The 21,702-nt window shown below is 47.6% G+C and overlaps 1 protein-coding gene across 1 annotated transcript; it reads left to right on the forward strand.

Moving 5' to 3' along the window:
* Positions 1–17,595: 17,595 nt before the first annotated feature.
* On the forward strand, positions 17,596–21,021 carry IRX6 (iroquois homeobox 6). The gene is made up of 6 exons (XM_053987811.1): positions 17,596–17,747; positions 18,874–19,119; positions 19,363–19,472; positions 19,760–20,070; positions 20,202–20,696; positions 20,913–21,021. Exons 1-6 carry the CDS (start codon positions 17,703–17,705, stop codon positions 21,011–21,013), a joined length of 1,308 nt encoding a protein of 435 aa, XP_053843786.1. The 5' UTR covers positions 17,596–17,702; the 3' UTR covers positions 21,014–21,021.
* The last annotated feature ends 681 nt before the right edge of the window (positions 21,022–21,702 follow it).

Raw genomic sequence — 21,702 nt, forward strand, 5'->3', positions numbered from 1 at the left:
TTCAAACACAAAAAGAGAGAATTACTATATCCATCTGTCCTGTCCAAACTGGAGGGTGAGCAGCAGCTTTGCTGCAGCTCCTGCTGGAAAGGATCATGAAACCCCACTAAGGCTCACAATACCCTCTCACTCCTGAAGTGCAATCAGGTTGAGAGAATTTTCCAGCAAGATGATGCAATTCCAAAAGTACATTAGATCACAGATTCCCATGGTGCAAAATAAGGCACGTTCATATTATCGGCAGACCATCATAATATTTTCCTCTGTTCATCAGGATAATAAAACAGAGTAAAGCTTCTCAAACACAAAATTAAGCCAGAATTCTAACAAAAAGGGGATAGGAACAGTGCTGCATTTCACTAACTATCTATGAATGAAGAATACAAGCATATATTTTCAAAGGAAAGACACACCCATAGTATGCTAAATACAATAAGTATTAATTAAATAATTATTAACAATCAAAATCTAATTTCTTTCTGTCACTTTCTGATATCTTAACTAAAGGCATATTTGCAATACTATTATAACGAGTTACAGTTCAAGCAATAGAGCTGCTTGCAATAATTCAGAAACATGTACACTTTCATATGAATATATCATGCCTAACTAATGAGATTGCTCATTTCATAACTTCAGTTCCATTTTTATTATTTCATAAAACTGGAAGTCCTTATCCATTTTATGAAAAACACCTTTGTGAAATTCATTAAATAAGCATAAAAAATTCATTAAACAAGTGAATTGCATTCATGGCTGCTTTGATGCAAATGCCCTTTAAGCAATGTAAAACTCCATATTGATTTAACCTTTCATGTTCTGATATTTCCATGTGGAGATATATATATAAATATATATATATAAATCTTTATTCAAGGAATGAAATTAAGTGCTGATCCCTTGATCTCCAGCCAGGGTGAGGTAGATTGGTCAATTTGAATAGTCATTGCTGATCAGCAAACAGCTGAGTTCGTATTAAAACACAGCAGTAGTATTTCTGTATGTCTTTGCTGGCAAATAAATACACATATAATATATTGGGCCAAATCAATATGATGCCTGAAATTTCCTCTGTAGCAGAAAGTCAACCCAATATAGGCTACATCCTGTGGGACTAGTTATAGCAAGCTCATGCTGGTGAGGCAAAGGTGGATGAGCTGCGTACCTGGCGAGCTGCTCGTTCTCATTGCCACTGAAGCTGCTGCAAACAGTGCAGCCAGCAAGCCAAGGTCTGTCTGAACCTAACCAGGGGCAGGTGGTACATGGGGGAACTGCCAAACTGAGGGAGCAACTCCATTTTCTTGGGGTCACTCTGTGTCCCTTCAGTGGTTTCAACAGTGTCACTTGTCTTGCTAACTTTAAACTCCACTAATACCACAATCTTTTCCCAATACTTAAAGCAGTGTGAAGAGTGAAAGAAATCACTAATCCCTTATCCAAGAGCCATTCTCTTCTCAGTGTTTCAAATGCATTGGACAACAGAGAGGATCATAGAAATATGCCTCTGCAATAAATACATCCGCTACTGAAGATGTGCATCTGATTAGACTCAGAATCATCGTGGAATACTGTACTTTTACTCCTTCAGTCACCCAAAAACTCCTGTTGATGAGAAGCAATCATTTCCTCAAAAGACTTATGGTAGTCTAAGTGCAGCAACCTACGAGACATCCAGTGCATTCCAAAATAACCACCCAGAGCTGAGGTTCATGCTGGCTCTCAGCAGTGAGAGGCACTGACGTCTCACCCTGCCACAAACCCGTTCTGGCAGGTACTGAGTTGGAGGGCACCATGCAAACCTGCCCCCGAGGCTGCCAGCACTCCCAGGAGGGCACTGACTGCAGCAGGATTCCAAAATCCCTCCCCACTGAGCCAGGCCTGAGGTGTGAGTGTGTGAGATGAGCAGGGCCGCTCACTGCTGGGCTGGAACTTTCTGCTGTGCTTCATGTCCACGAGGTTCAATGAAGAGAATTTAATCAAACAGTGCTTACATCAGCGGGAGGTAACATACCACCCTTACAGCTTCCCAAGGTCCACATTGCCATGATGCCACTCCTCAGTCCTGGATATGGCCCTTGATGCCATGGTTCAGTTGAGGAGTTAGGGCATGGGTTGGACTCTATGATCTTTAAGGTCTCTTCCAACCTAGACATTCTGTGAATAACCTACAGCCCTTCCATGCCTCATTTTCCTTCCCAGGTGCCTCTCCTGCACACTTCCTTTTCCCTCAGCTCATTTTTCTCCAGCAAACTGAGCCAGAAACAACCACTATTTCCATTTCTAACCATTTAAATTATAAACAATAATTTTTACACACCAAAACAGGTCTTTAATTCTCATATTTCCCTCCAAAGTACACCCAGACATCCTTATTCTCAGTAAGCTGAGCCAAACAAAACAAATCAAGTCTCTAGGCCAAGCTTTCCAAGGAGTTAAAAATAAGCCCCAGAGTATTAAAATAAACTTCAAAAAGAACAAAAAAAAATCAGAAAACATTTTTAAAGTATCATCATTTTTAAAACTCCCCAATTCTTAACCAATGTCCCAGAAGCTGCTGTTTCAAAAAGAAAAAAAAAATGTTATTACTTTTTTCCCCAAAGAAAAAAGAAATCACATTAAAAATGAGCTTTATAATAAAAGAGTTTCAGCCTTAAATCACAGAATTGCATAAGCCAGCACAGCATAAAGCTCCTTCCACTTCTATCATCACAACAGTGAACAAAAAAGAGAAATGAAAACATCCTCACTTCCCACTTTTGTACTTCCCAACCCTCTGACACTCCCTTCTCCTCAGCTGGCTTTCTCTGCACCAAAGGGCATCCATCTGCCACTGAACAAGCCCAAAATAGCATTTGAAGCCATTTAAATTAATCATTATTAGGTTTTAGTTCAGACCTCCCTTGACACTATTGGCCAACAAGAAGGCCTCCAGGTAGCCTCCAGATTTTTAAGCATTGACAAGACTCACAAGGACACATTTCCACCTGCAGCAAGATTTAAAACTGGCTTTATAATAATTAAAAGAGAAAAAAAAAAAAAAAGGTGAGGGGGGATAAAAACCTTGGGAGCTTTTTTCACAATTACTAATTTAACAGACAAACTATGTTTTATTGATAGTTCCAATAGTAAATTTGTCTTCCGTACATACTGCTGCTGATGCCTAAAATAAGATGTGCAAGAAGAGAATCTTGTGCCTCAGGCTTTTTTAGGATGATACACAACAATTCAAGCAAGAGTTCTTCAGCACGGCCCCACCCTGCAAGGGCTGCCCCTTGCCTTTCTGGCTCAGAAAAGGAGCTCAGCTTTTCTGCACACATGCTGCCATCAGCTTCCCCACTCAGGCAGGCACAAACTCACACAAGTGTCTGTCCTGCAGGTTTAATCAGAAACAAGATTTTAATTGAAGAGAATAACTGGTCTGACAGCACCATGACTTAAAATTTGACTGTCTGCATGCATGCATGGAAATAGAGTTAAAGACTGCAGAGAGACTGTAGCACAAACAACTCATTCATCTGGAGCAAGATGAATTGGCAGGGATATAAAGTCATTTCTGTATGTTTTGGGAAAAAAAACGTTATCCTTAAATTTTGCAGGTGAATGAGCAGATCTAAAGTGCCTCGAGGTCAGTGTGACAATTCCAGCTGCAAGTCTGCCCAGGAGCTTCCAAGACCTCTGACTTGTGCAGTCACTGTGCTGAAATATCACACCTTGGTCAAATGGGTGTTGCCAGAGATGCCCGCAACCCTCCCTCCTGACACACACAGCTGCAACCCAAGTGCACAGTCCCAGCTCAGCTGTCCTTGGAGAAGTTATTGCAGCTGCAAATAACCAGGGTGCTGTTAATCTGCAAACAGGGCTTTCTGCAGCCTTTCCCTTGCATTTAAATTAGTTTCACTTGAGAAAAAAAAAAAAATCTGTTTGTTTTAGCTAGGCTAACTAATCAGTGATGTTTGGCTGGAAACCTGTTATGTTTTGCTACTTTATCATGTTGCTATTTTCATGTTCAAAAGCTAGTTAAATTATTTACGCTACACTTCATATATTGTGTACAACACTTGCCTTGACACGAACAGCAGCAACTGCAAAGCCAGTTTCCTTGAGCCAGTTCTCCAGAACAAGAGTGCTGTGCTTTGCAGGGAATGACCCATTCAGAGCTTCAACTCTCATCCTTCCTCCCTCCCCTAGCAAATAAAAAATAAAATAAATTAAAAATAAATTTTAAAAAACCCTACAACCAAAAAACAAGAGCCACATAGACATGAAATGGCTTCAAAGTCTCAAACAGCAATGTTAATTTAATTCTGGAGAATATTACAAAACACAGAGTATAAAAGGAATAAGCTGAACATTAGCTCAGTGTAAGAGCCTACCTACATCTAAAATTCACTGTGAATGATAAATTGCTTTCAGCCAATAACACCCAACATTATTTTAAAATGTATATTATAGAACATGTACTTCAAGAGGCTCTGTGAATATTTTATTATACCATCCCAATCATTTAGACTGTGTGATATACATCTCATTGTAGTTGCACTCCCTTTTAAGGTACAGTTTGATTTCCTCCCTGTCTTTTTATTTATTTAAATCACAACTGAGTTGAATTACCATTCCTTTGCTCATCAGCAACCAAATTGGGCAGAGTTAAGAAATGCTGAAAACTTGGGAAGTACTTCTGTGGTTGGAAAAACAAACCTGCTCAGGTATCTCAGAAGCCTGAAATCACAGTCTAGTGACCGAGGGAGCACACCCTGCTGCTTTGAAGGGTTACCTACTAAGCATTTAAGGAAAACACAGTTTTTTAAAATGTGAGTGTTGCAGCAGGATGGGGCTCCAGGTCTGCTGCTGCAAAAGCTAACACCTATTTTTCTGATACCCACTATGGACACTCTGGCACACAGCAAGCCATTTCTGATGCTTTCACCTGGCAGAAAATCAGCAGTCACCTCTGCAAACTGGAGTGGATTTTCAGTGCCACCTCACTTTCCACTGCATCCCAGCTGGCTCTGGCACCCCCACTAAAGCAAGGGCTGCACACCGTGACATGGGCAAGACACACCACACACATTGCAAGCAATGGCCATCTCCAGCAGATCCAATGGTGCCTTCCTGGGATTCCAGCAGAAAATACCACGGTGCTGTACAGACACACTGCAACAAAGCTTGTGCCTAAGGACTTCACAGCTCCATTTCCCTTCTCTGTATTTTGGTATATGGAAAACAATAACTTGTACATAAAGCAGAACAGGGGTCACAGGCTGGGGAAGGAGATTATAAACAAAGTCTTTGGGTATAATATTACTACACTTTCCACATTGATCAGTAAGCTCACAAGCTGCTAGGTGCCTTACTCTATATTATTATTAAAATTCAGTTAAAAGGCATTTTACTGAATCAGGTCAGGGCTGAGTGATCCCCCCAGTTCAAGCCTCGATATTGCAGGTCTTGTGAATTGAGTCATAGATATCATGAAACATTACAAGTCAAATCAATATTTTATAGCCTTTGCACAGACCATGAGTCTGAAACTCTATCAGCATGGTGTTCTAACAGAAGGATTTGCAGGAGCTAAAATAATTTACACTAATAAGGCACTGACCCATGCAGTCCTTAATGATCATTTAGCTTTGGCAATACATCCTAACCACTATTGAGCTGCTTGGGAGTTGTGGGGTTTTTTTTCAGCAGAAAACTTCTACATCAGCTTAAGGACATAAGCAGTAACCCAACCGCAAGGCTCAGTTTTGTTTCATGTAAATTCATTCCTATTATATAAACTGCTAAATTAAGAAATGAGGTATTTAAAACAAAGAGGTTAAAACACAGCCACAGAGACACAAACAAACATCATAGAAATCCTTAATTTCATTTCTTGCCTTGTTTACTTATTGAAGTGCCATATGTTTCTGCAAGTGCTATGAAAATATCATAAGATCATAATTATATGGTTCGTTGAATTATAGAGTAAAGAAGCCACTTATTTACATTTTAATATGAACAGTAGTAATTGAAATGTCACATGCTTCTCTGTTCTTGACTCCAGAAAAATATTTATCTACCAACAGCTTGATGTGCTTTCAACAATGGCCTGGATTCATGAAAGGGATTGTTACTCACATTACTCTCTGTTTTTATTTATTTCTTCCTTATGATTTACAAACTCAAATGGGGGCTCCTGAAGTCTGCAGGCACTGAGGTAACCATGAAGACACTGTGATGTAAACGGGTACTAAGGATTGTTGCCAAGTTCACCAACTTCAATAATTATTTTACCTGTCAATATGTGAATCCCTGCAACAGCTTTAGGAATTCAATTTTAAATTGACCTCATTGAGCTGATGCAAAAAAAACAACTGCAGATGTATTTAAACTGATTAGCTCTTGTTAAAGCCCAATAGTGAGCACACCCAAGTCAAGCTGATGTTGAGTACACACAGAGAGGGTTACAAGATTAAAATTAAAATTGCAATACTTGAACCCAGCGAGGTCACTGCAGCCCCATAAGTACCGTGCCAAATGTACTTATGAGACCTGAAGCTTGATCCTTCTTACAACACTACCAGTGTCAGCAGAAATAGGTTCAATTGTTCTCAGCAAGCTGAAAAGAGGAGCAAAGGCCCAAACCAGAGGAAAACAATTCACAACGAAGAGCACATCACTCAGACCCACACAGCAGAGAGCAGCCAGCCCTGGGAAGGCAGAAACCAACACGGTCAGGGATTTTATTTTTGTTACATAGTAATAATTCTCATCATGCAAGGACTGAAGTTTGGGTCATTCTTTTGCTCATCTTTCTCCAAGAGAGCTCTTTCACTGCACTGCCTGAGAAGCCCAGAGATTTTGGCAGCTCTGTTTAATAGCCACATACTCTACCCCCAAGTTAATGGTAAAGCTTTCCCTTAACAGAAGCAGTTTTAGGCTAATGCTAAACCAGTGAATCCAAGTCACCTGCTCTGGTCCCCTCTACCTGTCTCAAAACACTTTTTGTCTTCTAGTTTAATAATTAAATGTACCAACATCTTTCTTGAAGACTCTGAAAATAAACTAGGCTGACTGGAGTTTAGTAAGGGCAGGAAATATTTGCAGGGAAGCACTTAGGAGATGTGACTGCCCCCAGATTTTTTTTTTTTCCTCAACTTGTATCAAACACTAACAGAACTCTACAACATCATCAAAACCCAGCAGAGCCACCTCTGCTGGGGCTGTAGGAACACTAACCCTGGTCATTAGTGACCAAGTCTGGCTTATGAAGGATACTGGGGTTTAAAGTTTCCTGTATTTCCTTGATGCCAAAGACCTGCCAGATGTTACCCCTCATTTACCCCTCATTCCCTAAGCTCCCATAAAATAGCTGCACTTCACTTTGCCACACTAGGTAGGCTCAAAGGACAAATGTGGGGTAAGTTAATGGCAGAAAGGGTACAAGGGCAGATTACACTGATGCTATCCTAAAAAAATCCAAACATCCTTGGGCAGAGCAAGAACATTCTTCCCACATCAGTTTGCAGCATTCCCTGTGGAGTTCACTCACTATGTCTACAAGCAATATGGGTTTTTACTAGCTTTGAACACTGCTTCCACACATGTGCCTATTAATACTAGAGGCTGATTGTGTACAGTGTATATGTGGCACTTAATAATTCATAAAGGAATTAATCTGACACTAAACATAACACTATTTGTATTGCTTTCTTTCTATTATGATTTTTTTCAAAGGTTTAACTTCCCTTGCTACTGTCCAGGGCTTTTTTTAACACACGTGACCAAATGAAAGGCATGGAGATGACAAAAGGCAGCCACTGCAGTCATGGTGCTTTCCCAAACTGGAACCTGGGAGAGTAACACACACCCTGCACAACAACTCTCTGCAAACAGGAGCCACCTGGCCAGAGAGGTGGGGGCAGATGGAATGAAGCTGTTTCCCACCTGTGCCCACAGCTACAATGCCCAGGGCCCTTTGCAGGCCACTGTGCAGTCCTGCCTGCTCCATCCCTGCCCAGCACAGCACACAAGGGAGGCCATCAGCCATCCCCACAGCAAAACCCCATAAAAGGCTTCCACCAGTAGAAGGAGGATGGATAAATATTTAGGCTCAACAGAAAAGTACAAGTTAAATAATCTATGGGCCAGTTTTTACTGACTGATAAAAGACACAGAAAGCAATGAGGACAAGCAAGTCAGGCAAGGACCTCACAATAAGGCAATTCCAACACTGCTGACTGCCCACTGCACATTTGCTCAGGCTTTTGCTAGGTCTGCATAATCAAAGAGGCACTGAAAGCTGATGCATGCGGAGCAAACCAAGCAGAGGAACAAGTCTGTCCATCTTTAGGGTTCAGCCTTTGGGAGCCTGAGCTGTGATGTGCAATTGAAACTTTGAAGAAGCAGCACCTCCCACGGTCACTCCACTGCCCCCAGCCAGGCCCACCACTCACTGCATCAGGATTTGGCACAACTAATTCACCTTTCACTCCCAACAGCAGCCAGAGGAAGGAAGATACACAAATATCTCCTCCACCACTACAGATCTCTGGTGCTAAACCCAGCCACTCAAAGACCAGCACAAATTTTACAAAGATGAGAAGACAAAACAAAATACAAGATAGTCATAGGAGCTCTAGCACCGCCTGGTAGACATTCAAACATCCCACAACACCATATTAAACTCTTCCTTGAAAATAACAAATACTGCATATCCCTATTCCATCTTTGCATCTTTGTTACATTTTAGTATTCTTTGCCTCATTGCCCATTTACAAATCATGAAGAATTCATAGATGAATAATGGACTGAGAATAATATCCATGTATGTGTATATATATAAAAACATAAAACCCAGCACAAGCCAAGAACAGGATAAGCCTTTCCTTGGCACAGTAAATTAAAGACTAAAGCAGTAAAATTAAAATTAAAAAATCAAACCAATGTTGCTAAGAGTCTAAAATCCTTTGCAGTAGCTCTGATGGGCAGTCATTATTCTGTTCTACCATAAAGCATGTCACGTCATTGTCCATAGAGCTTCCCTACAATATATTATTGTAATTATTTTCTGGAGGTTTCCCCATTGTCTCTAGAGAATTTACAACACATTAAATTTAGCTCCTGTGTCTCCTTCAAGATGATATGCTACTCCAGCTCCAGGCTGCTGTGTGCCTGGGGCGAGAACAGAGGTACCTCTCAGGAAACCCCTTCCCCTCTTTGCAGCCCCTTTTGCCCACCCCGCTCTCCCCACATGCAGGAAGGCCCTTGGGAAGTGTTACCTCTCCCAGGGCTCCCCCCAAGAGCCAGCACAAGTGCAGCTGGAAGACAAGAGCACAGTGGGGACACCACCACACCTCTCAATCACCTTGGGCAGTCCCCATCCTGCAGCCATGTGCCTCGTGCTCCTGCTGCCAACCACTCTCCATTCCAAACCACAGCCCAGCGCCTCCCTCCTGCTCCAGCTGTAACAAATCTACTTGACCTCAACAAAGACCTCACAGTTCTTCCCTGTGAGGTTCTTCCCTGTCCTAAAGTGGAGCTGCAAATAGTCTCACCCTTGAGCAATCTCCAGTTAAACTGTGGGGAAGCAGGGCCAGCACTCAGCCCCACCTATGGCTGCAATCACCCACATCACAGCCGCATCTGAACATCATTTCTAAAATCCACATTATTTATCATATTATTTATCATGACTCCTTCAAAGCATATATCTGAGGTTTTTACCCAACCAGGAGACTGGTCACTGACCCTCCTCCTTCATTCCTTTCCTTTTCTTCCACTTACAGGACATTTGAAGTGACAATCTCCACCGGAGAGATGGGTACCACCATGGAACCCAAATTCCATTTTCAAAAGTAAAGTAGGCCTCTGGCATACAAGCCAAATGGACTTTCAGCAAACCTCATGCCCTTAAATCACTCATGGAATGAAGTCATGCCCACAACTGGCTTCCTGAAAAAATGTTATCCACAGCTTGGTTTTAACTTGTTAAAAAAAAAAAACAAAACAGTTGTTATCTCTATTTTAAAAATTTCACTGCTGATTATTACTTCCTAGTAGAAATTAATGGCGCCTTCTCATTGTGAAAGTCTGTCAGTGAAGACATATACCCTTTTATGGGTTAAACTGGATTGGAATAACTTTTAAACAATTACTCAACTCATCTGAAATTTCTTTCAAGGGATTGAAGGTTTTTCCTGTATCAAATTATCTGGATTTCTCATGGATTATGCATTTTTCAAAAACTCACTCATTACAGATTAAAGAGAGAAAGGGAAGTTAGAAAGGACACAATAGAAAAGAAAGATCAGTAAAGAAAAATATTTTAAATATTAATGACCAAAGGGGAAATGGAAACACATTAAAGGCAAATGTGAGAGCTTTTAAATATGTTATTAAAATTGATTTATAAATGAGACTCTTCTTTAACCACGTGCTTTAGCCTTCACTACTTATTTCCTTCTGCTATCTCTCCAGGCTTTGGTGCCACCACTCAAAACTTAAGGCATTAAGGAAAGATATCCAGAAAATAGTTAAACTGGAAACAACTATGGGCTGCTCAAACTGGAAGATGTCATTCTATTAACAATCTCAGAATGAGATGAGAAATTGGGTACTTGCAGAACATCTGTTCCAGGTGAGCCTGGGATGCAGCAGGAGCTGCCCTGCTCACCCCACTGCAGCCCAGAGCCACCCCACAGACAGTGGGCAGGCAGTCAGGAGCAAGGAGGGACTGCCCAGTGCACAAATGCAGATACTAATTATTTACAAAGACAGAAGGAGACATTTGCTATCTCTGACCCCCTTCTCCCCCTGCAGGGAAGGATATGATATCCATCGCTGCGCACCGGCCCAGGACAGGCTCAGAGGGCTGATCCACCACAGGGCAAAGCAAATCAGCATTTCCACAGAAAAGTTTTTGCAGGTGGATGCTGAAGGAGTGGAGAAGCCTGTCCTGTGCAGCCTGGGTGTGAACCCACACACAGCATACAGCATGCTGCAAGCCCCTCCTTCCTTCTGCACCACATCCCAAGCTCACATAAAACACCCCAGGAGCCTGCATTTTCGGGATATATCTTCTGGAGCTTTTCAACTTTGAAAAGAGTTCCAGTAATGCTCTACAGGGCTGGGACAGCTGACTGCGGGTCACTGCAGCTGGCATGTCAGAGTCCAAGCCACTGCAGCTTTCAGAGCTGCACAGGGTGCATCACACCAGCAGCAATGAGCAGCATCTGAAGCCATGTGACTCCTGAGTCACTAAAGGACAAAGCAGCAGAATGTGTATTGCCAAAACAGCCCAATTAACATAACCAAACTTGTGCAAATTATCCTTGAAAAGAACAAATTTTGTGCACGAATTTGTGTAAATGGACAGTATAAAAGTGCATATAACAGCATATGTTTAACAAATAGATATTATTAATTTAATTTAAATTAAATATAATAAATGTTTTCTCTTAGAGCTGCTATCATAAACCACCAAAACATTATAGGCAAATACTCCAAATTAAAATATAAAACATCACTGAGAACTACAGATCTTGTACGTTGGATTTTGTGGTAAGAACGGTCCACAAAACTCATTCTGCATGTCCTCATAAGATCCTTTTTTATAGCAGGTTATGAATCATCACATGATATCTTTAAATGGATGATCAATACTATATTTTCCCATAAAACGTTTGGTTTGAAATCCGATTTTAAGTGCATTAGAGTTTTTGTGCACTGAATTAGTAAGTGTCATAATAAATTGTCATCAAATATGAAAGAAATATAGCTTAGATTAATTGCCATATTTATTTATGAGTCTGTAAAATACATTGTGAAAGTCCTGGCACATTTTTGGGATACCAGCTTGAACTTTCAAGCAAGTTAAAAGCATTAAACGAGACTGGAAGTAGATTTATTATTGGAATGTTTTTAATTGCAGTTTCAACCAGACACAGGTATTAGAATGGCTGTGCCCTTAATGGCCATCTCATGTGTTTTTTCTTTAAAAATGATATACTTTCCATATTTTTATTGATTTCATAAGATTTATTGCAGATTAGTGCTGCTTGTGTGTGAAATTGCAAGTGGTCCCAGCTTCCCCAGAGTAGAGGGCTGCAGATGGCCCATTGCTGGAGCCACGGCTCCCCAGTGCCCACAGCCCCAAATACTGCTGAAAGAGCAGAGAAAAACCTGCATTACCTGAAGGAGACTGGCAGAAGAGTCCTCACTGAACTACCCAGAGGGTCCTGTCCTGCACTCATTTCTACAAATGCAAAATGGAGTTAATTCAGACAGGATTTGGAGAGGGAGTCCAGCTGAGCCCTTTCTTTACTCAGAGGTTAACTAATGAAGAGGCCCAAGGCCAACAGATTTGATGGGGTGGGACTGTCTTGGGTTAAGCATTTTCTGGGTTTGGAACAAGTTATAAGCTATCTATGTTTCTAATGTACAACAAACACAACTGGGGTTTTGTAAATTACAAATGGAAGTAAATAAGGAAACAGTTATGATATTCACATTTAATAGTGCACAGAAGTTGGTGAAGAATACCAGTTTCTTGGAAGAGAAGGCACAGTTGCATGTAGCCAGCATAGTAATTTTAAAATAAACCCTGGAAATGAGAGCAAGGCAGAGTAGGTAATGGAATAAAACTGCCTTTCACTGCCACAGGTCAAAAATTACAAACTATACCTAAGGTGATGTTAAATTAAAACATAAAACCCTTCAGTTTAGCAGCCACATGACTCCTTTGCACCAACTACACACAAGCTGATGCAAAGGCCACAAGAGCACAGACACAGCTGGTGAACCCTGCTCATGATGTGTCAGACCAGCAATCGCTTCGCCACAAAAAAATTTTATTGATTTTACTGGAAACTGAATCCACAGAGGGGTCAGACTGAATCAGAGCTTCCCTAAGTGTCCTGGCATAAATTAGCCCACACCTCAGCAAAGCACAAATAAGTTCTCAAAGGCGAAGTTCTCACAGGTTTTGTGTAGATGTATCTTCACCAGATGAATCCATACTTTATAGAATAATCTACAGATAACCTGAAGAAAGCCAGTACAGAAGTGCTTGACTACCCTGATGCAGAGCACTCTTACAAAAGAAGTGTTTTCTCACCAGCAAAGTATGTTTTCACAGGTTGGGGTGCTCACAAGTTAGTGATGGCTCCAGATCCAAGGAAAATACCACCCCAAAACCTGAAAAAGATTCATGTCCAGCTTCCGCTCACTTGGCTGCTGCTGGGCACAGAATGGTTCAGAATAAAGCCCTGGGTCCTACCATCCTCCAACTCCAGTAACACGCAAGCCCAACTGTCAATTTTACAGCCATATCCCAAAAGTTAATCAGTTAATCCCAGCAAACACAGTGATAACCTGAGTTTCAGCAAACCCATTCATCATTATGGAAGTGATGCTGGGAGCCAAATGGAGTTGCCAGTCCTTGGAGAAGAGGCAGGAGGGTGAGGTGGCAGGGGGAGACCACTGCAGAGGACTGTTAGGAAGGAGCAGGTCATTGTCACACAAAGGAGCCCAGGCAGAAGTAATGCTTAGGGATCCCTGTGAATATTTTTACCTTTGTCTGTCTCTTACTTTATTTCCAAATGATATCTTATATTGCCCCCATTTAGCCATCTATCTCAATGAAAGGGTTTGGAGAAGCAAAGCAAAGGCCCAGGCATGTATTTCTCTCACTCACGTGCCAAAACCAGAGCAAAAGTGTGTAGCTTCTTAGATTAACAAGCCTACATAACTGCCAGGAAATTCACTGACAACTTTTTGGATGTCCCCTTTCAGAAGATGAGTATCCAAAGGAAAATTTATTCCTGATGTATTTCAAATGTGACAAAAACAAAATACTACTTTCAGGTTTAGCCTTCAGCAAACAAGGTACCACCCATTACTTCAGCAATGCCTCACCCCCTAAATCAGCTCTTGTCCCACACTTCACTGTACCGGTTCTCCCCTCTCTCCTGAAGACAGTTTTATTTTCTGCCTGTATGTTAAGCAACTAAATTTCTTTATCTTCCATAAGATGTTAATCTTTATATTGTCCTAATATGTTTCTACCTCTCATGCAGAAATCAGTCTTGAATATAGCCACTGAGATAAGGATAATACCAGCAAGCTTCACAATAAACCATCATATACACTATTTTAGTTTGTCAAAACAATTAGTGTTCATTTTGGTTTTATTCAGTTAAATCTGCAGTGACTGATCAGTATAAATTATGTATTAGGCTGCCCAGCTGTACTTGTTTATTCATGCATGGACTTGAAGAATTTTCATTTTCTCAGTACAAAAAAGCAACAGCCAAAAAAAACCCTTGTATTCTAAAATATAAAGACACTTTCTTCTCAGCCACATTTCTGCTACATGTTTTGAAGCTGCTTTCTTCTTCCCCAGCTTATTTCAATTAACCTATTATTTCATTTACAGTTATCAGCAGCTGCATTTGCATCGGTGGGAAACACATACTGTTACCTTCACCCCTTGCAATTACCTCCCGAGCAAAGCAGTATCAGAGCTAAACCAAATGATGTTGATTTTAAAAGCATCAAAAATCACATTGTTGGCTGCATTTGAACTCCTGCCTCGCTTCAAGAAGAACTGCTTGCAGAAATGTTTACAGTTAAGCCTCACAGTCCTCTATTTCAAGAACAAAAGTTTGTGAATCAAGAGAGATCATTTTCCCCTTTTTGCTCGTGTTTGTAGTCACACGCTCCTCACTAGGACGACTGGGTGAAGGGAATGCACGTTGTGGGGGTGGGTGGGATGATATGCTTGTATGCAAGGAGAGAGATGATACAGATTTAAAGAAAGATCTGCAGTGACCATGTACAGCATCAGTTGCACCTCTCCGAGACATGGTGTATGTGCAGAATGGAAATGGGGCTGGTGAAGCCGAGTCCCTGCAATGACAAAAACAGCAAATTGCACACTCCAACCCAAAGCTACCCTCTGCCAAGCCGGGTTCAGGAACTTGTTAACAGAAGGTTTATGCCAATATTTACAAATCACAGAAAGATGTTTTGGCAGCTTTGACATGCAGAGTAAGGTTGCTCAGTGATGGACAGGCAGAGTGAATGGTGGCAGGGCTCAGAACACAATGAGACAGAGTTTGTGTCCTCCTAAAGAGCTGGGGAGCACAGCAGAACTTGTATTTGTTAATAGGAATGCCATTCACTCTCCCAGGTTGTAAGGGCAATTAAAGGGGTCATCTGGATGGCTCTCGAGCATGTCTAGAAAAAAGTATGCTGCTGAAACATCTCCGTAGGGCAGAGGGCTGTTAAGTGGAGAGAGCTAGGTTGGGAAAGGCCACTTCCCAAAGCTTAACTCAGCCACAACGTACCTGACAGGTAACAGAATTGCTTTCATGTTGATTGTGCATGATAAAGATTGGGAAATGCAATGTTTGTATTGATCTGCATGGTCTCTGTTATAAAAATGCTTTTTTGTACAGCGAATCCTGCCCCAGTTTTAGTGCTTCAGCAAGGACAAGAGCCCTGCATGCAACCTGCCAGCACAAACACACTGCCAGCGACAGCTCCTTTGGGCTCTGAGCCGCAGGCAGGATGAGCACACAGCTACTCTTGTTGTTTCTTCCATCAAATAACATACAAAGTGCTCTGGTGAAAAGACTAAATTTTGCTGAATTAAGTGCTTTAGAACAAGTGGTTTTATTACTTTATAATTAGCATAATTTTCCCCATAGGGATTCTTGCAATTAAATAATTAGCAGTAATGTTACCCAAAGGTGTTCTTTAATGAATTTTAAGTTATTGCCCCTGTTAACGACAATTGACACGGCTCGGGTTTACAGCGCTCCGTCTCGCCAGGCTGCGGGCGAAATAGAGGGCGGTGACAGCCGGCCCTGAGCTCCGGGCCCCTCCGCTTACCCCGGCGGGGCGGACGCGGCTCGGGCGCCCCGCGCCCCTCGCGTCGCTCCGGCCCCGCGGGCAGCGGCCGGGAGCGCTGCGGCCCCGACGGCGCGGGCAGCCCGCTCCGCGCCCGTGCGGACCGCGGAGATGCCCCGCGAGCGCGCAGCTCGCCGCGCAAAGGCCGGCGGGGCCGCGCACCGCCGGGGCTGCGGCGGGGCCCGTCGCGGCTGTGCTCGCTGGCTGCCGGCGGAGCGCCGCCCGCACGGGCAGGGCAGGGCAGGGCAGAGGCCGCCCGGCTTGGGGTGCGCAGGGGAGCGGCCCCCGGGCCGGGCCGGCGCGCATCGCTCGCGGATCGGCAGCGCCACCCGTCGGGGAGCGGGGCGGAGGCGGAGCGGAGCGGCTCCGGCGGGGCGGGCACGGGCACGGCTGCCAGGGCTGCCCACCGGCTCCGCGGGACATGGCCCCGGCGTGTTCGGGACAAGTGCTGCCGGGCCGCCCCGGGTCGCATTTTTACTTGGTTTTCTTTTTCTTTATGAATTGCCACTGGCAGGACATCGCGCCCTGTCCGGCCCCAGGAGCGCCGCGGCAGCTCCAGGCTGTTGGGGGGGAAATCCCGGTTTACCTCCCGGTGATGTCGCCTCAAAGGCAAATTCGCAATATGTAAGTCCCTGGTTAAACAAGGGCATTTCCATTTGTTAATTGATGCAATTACGCCGCCGCGGTAGAGGGCCGGCCGGGCTGCAGGAAACCATCCATACATCACCGCCCCGCTGACCTGCCACCGCCCCGGCCCCCCCGCTCCCGGAGGGACCATCACAGGGCTAAGGGGGAACAAGGGGCTCAGCACTCCTTAGAGAATGGGTTTCGGGCTGCTCTGCGGCCCGTGCTCTGTCCCGGCCCCGGCCCTGCCCAGGCAAGCAGCGCACGCTGTGCGGGGCGAGGTCTGACCCCGCTCCCGCGGCTCCGGGCCGCCGCGACGGGCAGCGACGCCGAGGCGGGGAGCACGGCTCAGCGGCTTCGGTGCAGAACTGGGGCCGAGTTGTACAGCAGCGCCCGGCCCTGGGGATGTGCGTGAGGTCAGCGAAGAGGGCCGGGGGTGCTGCGTCGGTCGGGCCCACCTCGAGAGCTGCTTCCTCGGGTGCGCCCGGCACCGCCGCTGCCACCGTGACCCTTGCCCGGCGCTCGGTTGGCGGGTGCCGCGATGTCCCCACTTGATATTTATTCCCCTAAGACAAATTTTGATCGTGTTTAAAAATAAAGGTAAAAAAGACCAACCGCAAGGCACCCCCAGTCCCGCCTTTGACGTGCATCACAGCACAACATTAAACCAAGATGAAACAAGTGCTGCGAGCGGGCGCGGGGCGCTGCCTGCTCCTGCCCGCCGCTGCCTGCTGCTGCCGGCAGGGCCGTGACGTCACCCCGCTCCTCGCCCACCGATGAACGCTAAAGACCTATAGAGCAGAAAATAATACAAGCAAGCTCCGTATCTTGCAAGTCCTACGTGATATTCCCCCCCTCTTTGAAAAAGCCCCCTTGCACTTAAACTCTCTATACATGTGGGGTGGCTTTTTAAACTCCCTCTATACAAACATATTTATTAAGAGCGATGGGAAGTGGGGGGTAGCCTATTTTTTTAATCCAGGCACCAACTTCCTCCTCCCCCCCCCCCCCGCCTCAGATGTCTGGCTGCTTTTCTTAAGTGCAATCATCTATAATTGAGAAAAAAAAAAAAAGCCATACGTGGAAATGTGTGTGTGAGAAGGTGCATCTTGAAGCAGGGTTTAGTTACAATCGATCTTGGGGGGAAAATATTGCCTATGGTCCAAAAATAAGGAGCAACTATGTCCTTCTCTCAGTTCGGATACCCCTACAGCACCACTTCACAGGTAAGGCGAGTGAGCAGCACTCACTTTTGTTTAGATTCTGCTGCTGCTGTCCAGATGTCTTGTCCCCCCCTCCTTTTTTTTTTTCTTCCCTTTCCCTTACTTAGAATATATTCTAAAAGGGCACATCTGGAACCTTTTTAAAAAAAATGTGCGTGTGTGTTTATGTCTCGTTTGTGTTGTGTTAGGCTTAAACAAATAACTCGCAGTGTGCACAGCAAAGGCGTGTAGGAAACCGGTAATTCCCTCTCCTCCCCACCCTTCACCGTTCAGTTTTAAGTGCAACAAACAAATAAAAACATAAATCCCAGCTACGACCGCTTACCGAGCCCGCGGAGCGGCCGCGCTGCGCCGGGCGCAGCCCCCGCCGCACCGCTGCCGCCCGGGCACCGCGGAGGGTGTGCGGGCAGCGGGAACCGGCGCTCGGCGGGCTCGGGGTTTCGCTCGCGTTTCTGCGGAACCGGGCTGTGCCGTTTCCTCCCTCCTTCCTCCACGGGTCGGTCCTTTTCCTGTGTTTTATTAGGATCTGTCGAGAGGTTTTTTTTTGCCCCATGCGATTTCCGAAGGACATCCCCCACTCACACCAAGGCACCCTGTATTAACTAAGTCGTAGCTATATCGTACTTCGAGTCACGATTTATTTGGGTAGAATTATTTATACACGGTAATCACTGCAAGATGTGCCTCCTTCGCTTGGGAAGTTAGCTGTCCCCTTGAAGTTATTGAAATCAAATGCCTTCGATTGCGTTGGCTGACATATTTACTGCTGTGTCTATTGTCAAATTAACTGTAATCGCAAGTTTTTGCCTTTAAATCAATGCAGATGGACTAAGCGGGGGCGGGAAGGACGGAGCCTTATGGATCTTATACCTTTTTCGAGAGCAATTATTTCCTTAAAGTTTTGCTTGCTTGATTAATCGTGCCCCCTTCCCAAGAGCTCCTGCTTCCCATCCGGTTTATTTCCCGGTTTCTATAATTAGTTGCTTCAGCCCGCGTTTCCTATCCCCCTCCTCACCGCCGCCCCCCCCCCCCCTCCGCACACACACAGGCGCGCACACGCTCCTAAATTTCCCGCGATGGGGCTGCCTCGACAGTCACTCGGCGCCGTCCCGCTCTCTCCTCTCCGCAGTTCTTCGTGCCCGCCAGCCCCAGCACGACCTGCTGCGAGGCCGCCCCCCGCTCCGGGCCGGATGCCTCCTCGGCGCCGGCCGCCGCCTCCCTCTGCTGCGCCCCGTACGAGAGCCGGCTGCTGGCGCCCGGCCGCGCCGAGCTCAATGCCGCGCTGGGCATGTACAGCGCCCCGTACGCCGCCGGCCAGGGCTACGGCAACTACCTGCCCTACGGCGCCGAGCCCGCTGCGCTCTACACCGCGCTGGTGAGTGCCCGCCCGCCCGGCAGCGCTCCGGAGAGGAGGGGGGTGCAACAGGCGGGAGAAACTTCGTGTCTCGCAGTCGGTATCGGGGCGGGGGACCGCCGAGGGACGTGGGACCGGGAGCGGCGCCGGCCCGTCGGGGGTGGGGGGGCGCGAAGGGACTCGGCTGCTGCGGGGACCCGGGGCTGCGGGGCGCGGCGGAGTTCCCGTCCTGCTCGACGCCAAACGCTGCCGCTTCCCTTGCAGAACCCCCAGTATGAAATCAAAGACGGCGCCGGCACGTTGCACTCGGGAATCGCGCAGCCCGCTACCTACTACTCCTACGATCATTCCTTGGGGCAGTACCAGTACGACAGGTAAAACCCCTTTGATCAGCGCCCGGCAGCATTAGCATCCCCCTGCGAGGCGGCGGTCGACATCAAACGAGGGGGACGGGGGGGCTCCGACCTGACAAACGTTGTACAAAAGAAACGAGGCGCCCGGGAGCAGCAGACAGCGGAAACCAAAGTTGGGCGGCGATGTCAGGAGGGCAGGGGCAGGAAGGCAGATGGGCAGGGGCCGCACCGGCCTGCGGCGCGGCTGGGCCGGGCCGGCGGGCTCTTGCCGGACTCCTGCCGGCCCCCCGTCCCTAATCATCTCCCAGCAGGTACGGGACGGTGGATTTCGGTGGTTCAGCCAGACGCAAAAATGCAACGCGAGAGACGACGAGTACTCTCAAGACCTGGCTGTACGAGCACCGCAAAAACCCCTACCCCACCAAAGGAGAGAAAATCATGCTGGCTATCATCACTAAAATGACCCTGACGCAAGTGTCCACTTGGTTTGCTAACGCCAGACGGAGGCTTAAGAAAGAAAACAAAATGACCTGGTCTCCCAAGAACAAAGCCGGGGAAGAGAGGAAAGAAGATACCCCGAGAGAAGAGGATGAATACAGTGCGGAGGGTGAAGGCAGAGGTAGGCGGGAGAGGCAGACGGGCGCCTCCAAGTAGGCTGGAAGTGACGGCCGATTTCCAGGTCCCCCACAACTTCCCCGCACCCGCACTAACGCCCTGCCGCCCCCTTTTTCCCCGTGTGTGTCCAAGCAGAGCAGAAGAGCTACAAGGAGGACAAGGACCTGCGGTTCAGCGACCTGGAGGAGGAGGAAGAGGAGGAGGAGGAGGAGGCGGGGAAGCCGGAGAAGGGCCGGACCAGCTCCCTGCAGGAAGCCCCCAGCCTGGGCGCGGCGCTGCCCGAGGCTCCGCGGAGCGACTGCAGCCTGCCCGGCCCCTTCCACGCCTTTCCTTGTGCCAAGGCCCCAGCCGCGGACTTCGCCCCCGCCTCCTTGGCCGGCCCGCCGCCGCCCTACGCGCCCGCGGAGAAGCCGCGCATCTGGTCGCTGGCGCGCACCGCCGGGGCCAGCGCGGCGCGCAGGGGCAGCCCCGAGGGCCGCGGCGCGGAGGGAGGCGGCGGCGCGGCGGGGGAGCAACCTCCGCCCGCCAAGGCCTTCCGGAGCTCCGCTTTCAACCTGCAGCCGCTCCCGCGAAGCTGCGCGTCCCACCGCGGCCTGGGGGAGCCGTGCCAGTTCGCGGCGGCGGGCGAAGGTACCCGCGGCGGCGGGGCCGCGGGGACGGGCGGGACCGCGGGCCGGGCCGGGACACAGGGCGCGGCGTGAGCCCGCTCGCGCAGTGACACCTCCGGTGTTCGGCCGTGCCCAGGTGTCAGGTGCAGACGCCGAGGCTTCCCCGCTCGAGGCGAGCGGGCAGGGGAGGGCGGTGGGACCGGGCCGTGCCCACCGCGAGCCGCTTGTGTCTGTGCAGGCTTCGGGCGGGGCGCTAAGGGCGGCCCGGGAGGCTCCGAGCTGGGTGGGACCTGCCTGGAAAGGCTGCGGACGGCGTTTCGGCCCGTGCTGCGGAGGTGAGGTAGGTGACGGGCCGGTTCCGGGGCCTCACCTCGCACGAAGCGCACGCCAGCCCCCCTGACCCTGGGACACAGGAGCGGTCCCGGCCCGAGAGCGCTGCGCCAAGGCCGTCGCTTTGCTCCGCTCCCGGAGCTCCCGTCCGGGCGGGGCAACAACCCGCGGCCACTTGGCACCAGCTTATCACCACTTCTCCGTCCCGCAGGGCCGGCCGCCCCATCCTGGGCGCTGGCGACGGGACTCTGGCTGTAACGAAGCACTCGGCTTGGCGCAACGAAAGAAATCTGTCCCCGGGCCGGCGGTGGCCTCGCCGCTCCGCCTGCCCTCGCCGGGGAAGGGCCGCCGCGGCACAACGTGCTCCGCACATGGGGCCGAGCGCCACGGCGGGCGGAGCGGCCGCAGGACCGGCGCCTCCCCGCCGCTCGCCTGCCACGTGTTCAATTCTGCCCATTGACGTCTTTGCAAAAAGGAAGAAAAACCCCCACCCTAATATTTTCTCTTTTCCTTCCACGTCGTGGTTTGTTTCTCCTTTTCCTCCCAAACCTGCGCTCTCTGCTCAGCGCCCTGCTCTGCCAAGGGACACCAGTTTGCAGTTGCTCCGCGCCATCCCGGGGAGGAGAAGGAGGAAAAGCGGCGCAGGTTACGCCGGACTGTTTCTGTCCCGTCTCTGTACCTAGATACCACTGAAAGTA

This window comes from Vidua macroura, chromosome 11, assembly GCF_024509145.1.
Source record: "Vidua macroura isolate BioBank_ID:100142 chromosome 11, ASM2450914v1, whole genome shotgun sequence".
Classification (NCBI taxonomy): Eukaryota; Metazoa; Chordata; class Aves; order Passeriformes; family Viduidae; genus Vidua; species Vidua macroura.